Source organism: Eimeria maxima, genomic scaffold (genome assembly GCF_000499605.1).
Source record: "Eimeria maxima Weybridge genomic scaffold, Emw_scaff665, whole genome shotgun sequence".
NCBI classification, from domain to species: domain Eukaryota; phylum Apicomplexa; class Conoidasida; order Eucoccidiorida; family Eimeriidae; genus Eimeria; species Eimeria maxima.
In genome coordinates this window covers 10,416-12,915 of record NW_013563934.1, presented here as the reverse complement: position 1 = coordinate 12,915, position 2,500 = coordinate 10,416, and the positions used below count along the sequence as shown (strand labels likewise).

The window sequence follows — 2,500 nt, the reverse complement described above, 5'->3', positions numbered from 1 at the left end:
ATGGAGGAAGCATCAACAGAGATAGCTAAACTTAAAACGGTTAGAAACCCTAAACCCTAAACCCTAAACCCTAAACCCTAAACCCTAATTTGTTAGGGGTACATAAGACACCATAATAAGTCCCCTTTGCCAAGTAATAGTTGGAGCCTACTAGGGTTTAGGGTTTCTAGGGTCTAGGGTTTAGGGTTTAGGGTTTAGGGTTTGTGCTGCAGCCTCTAGAAGAAATAGTAGAGGAAGTGCGGCAGCAGCAAGCAGTGCTGTCTAGTTTGCTGCAGCAGCGAACTGCAGCAGCAGCAGATGTACGAGCAGCAACAGGTAAGCAGCAACAGCAGCAACAGCAGCAACAGCAACAGCAGCAGCAGCAGCAGCAGCAGCAGCAGCAGCAGTAGGATTATGTGTCTCTCTTTGCCTATAAAACCTTTTTTTTTCCTTTTTTCTCCCTCTTAGTATATTATTTTTATGTATTTATTTATTTATATTTATTTATTTATTTATTTATTTATTTATTTATTAATTTATTTATAGATAATTTATCTCGTTGTTTAATGCCATGGAGGGTTTGGAGTTTAGATCATCTGCAGCAAATAGCAGCAGCAGAAGGATGGACAATTGCTGCACCTCTTTCTTCTTTTATACAGGTTAATATAAACCCTAAACCCTAATTAAGGGTTTATATTTAATACCACCACCACCAGCAGCAGCAGCAGCAGCAGCAACAGCAGCAACAGCAGCAGGGAAAAGAGCAACAAATTATCTATCCAATGAATGGCTATAAAGCGTTTTTTAGGGTTTAGGGTTTAGGGTTTAGGGTTTAGGGTTTAGGGTTTAGGGTTTAGGGTTTATGTGTACAGGTAGAGGCGGAGTATATAAATGCTATTGAGGCAATAGGAGGGTTTTGTTTATTTCAATTTGTTGTTGAGGATGCAGCAACAGCATTAGAGGCAATTGCTCGTCTTAAGCAGCAGCAGCAGCAGCAGCAGCAGCAGCAGCAGAAGCAGCAGAAGCAGCAGCAGCAGCAGGAGAATGGTGGTTTGCTGCTGCAGCGCCGCTGCTGCATATCTATTGTACCTCTTAAGGAAGTTATGCAGCAGCAGCAGCAGCAGCAGCAAAAAAGGCAGCAAAGACTGCAGCAAATGCAGCAGCAAGCACAGCAACTTCTTGATGAAGGAGCAGCAATGCCACTCACTGATGTAAACTTCTGCTGCTGCTGCTGTTGCTGTTGCTGCTGCTGCTGCTGCTGTTGCTGCTGCTGCTGTTGCTATTTTTGTATCTGCTGCAGCATTTGCGTATTTGTCTATTCTTTCCCTTTTTTTGTGTATATTTATTTATTCATTTATTATTAATTAATTAATTAATTAATTAATATATTTATTTATTTATTTATATATTTATTTATGTATTTATTGCAGTGTATAGAGATACTGCAGCAGGAAGCAGGAGCGCATGCAGCAGCAATTGAGGTGTATATACACTCAATATTTAATTTTTCTCTTCTTGTTCCTTCTATTCATTCACAAGAAGTAAATATATTAAATAATATTGGTTAGTTATTTGCTGCTGCTGCTGCTGCTGGTGTTGCTGCTGTTGCTGCTGCTGCTGTTGCTGCTGCTGCTGTTGCTGTTGCTGCTGCTGTTGTTGCTGTTTTTTTTCTGTTTATTGGGGTGGGGTTGTGTCTTTATCTTTATAATTAATTTATTTATTTATTTATTTATTTATTTATTTATTTATTTATTTATTTATTTATTTATTTATTTATTTATGTATAGGTTATGATTGTGTAGATCTTAGTGGTTGTGTTTCCTTTGCTAATGGCGTCATAAGAGGAGGAGGAAATAAATATAATAAATTAACCTCTTTTTTTAGGTATATAAACCCTAAACCCTAAACCCTAAACCCTAATTCGTACACCACTAGAGGCCATAGAGGCCATATATAGATATCTAGATAGTTATACAGAAAATAATAATTAATATTATATATTAATCTCTTTTTTTATGTATATAAACCCTAAACCCTAAACCCTAATTCGTAAACCCTAAACACTAATTTAGGCGTACTAGGGAACCCTATAAGTATTTAGAAGGTTAAATGGGTTTAGGGTTTAGGGTTTAGGGTTTAGGGTTTAGGGTTTATGAGTATTTTTTCTTGCTGCAGCCTTCGTAATGCCCTAAAGAAAGAAAAAGAAATTAATAAAAATCATGAGCAGCAGCAGCAAACACTTGCAGCACTGCAGCAGGTACGTAACACTGCTGCTGCTGCATGCATTGTTGTGTGTCTGCTGCAGCGCCACCGTCAGCTGCTGCAGCAAGAGCAGCTACTAATAGAGAGACGTCTTGCTGCTCATCATAAGACACAAGCAGCACTGCAGCAGCAGCAGCAGCATAAATTGTATGGCCTCCTGTTGCTGCTGTTGCTGCTGTTGCTGCTGCTGTTCTTGTTGCTGCTGTTCTTCTTGCTTTTGTTGCTGCTGCAGTTCTTGTTGCTGTTGGTGCTGCTGCTG

The 2,500-nt window shown here is 39.2% G+C and overlaps 1 protein-coding gene across 1 annotated transcript in view; it reads left to right on the top strand.

The window, feature by feature from the left end:
* The window catches only part of EMWEY_00040430 (structural maintenance of chromosome domain-containing protein, putative), a gene marked incomplete at both ends in the record, with an annotated part of 9,902 nt that overhangs the window by 4,179 nt on the left and 3,223 nt on the right, over nucleotides 1-2,500 (top strand). Inside the window, 6 exons of the mRNA XM_013478775.1 lie at nucleotides 1-39; nucleotides 213-299; nucleotides 852-1,190; nucleotides 1,410-1,542; nucleotides 1,782-1,863; nucleotides 2,155-2,236. The exon at nucleotides 1-39 is cut by the window's left edge and continues 84 nt beyond it. Of these exons, the coding sequence (XP_013334229.1) occupies nucleotides 1-39; nucleotides 213-299; nucleotides 852-1,190; nucleotides 1,410-1,542; nucleotides 1,782-1,863; nucleotides 2,155-2,236 (762 nt within the window). The remainder of the gene's footprint in view (nucleotides 40-212; nucleotides 300-851; nucleotides 1,191-1,409; nucleotides 1,543-1,781; nucleotides 1,864-2,154; nucleotides 2,237-2,500) is intronic.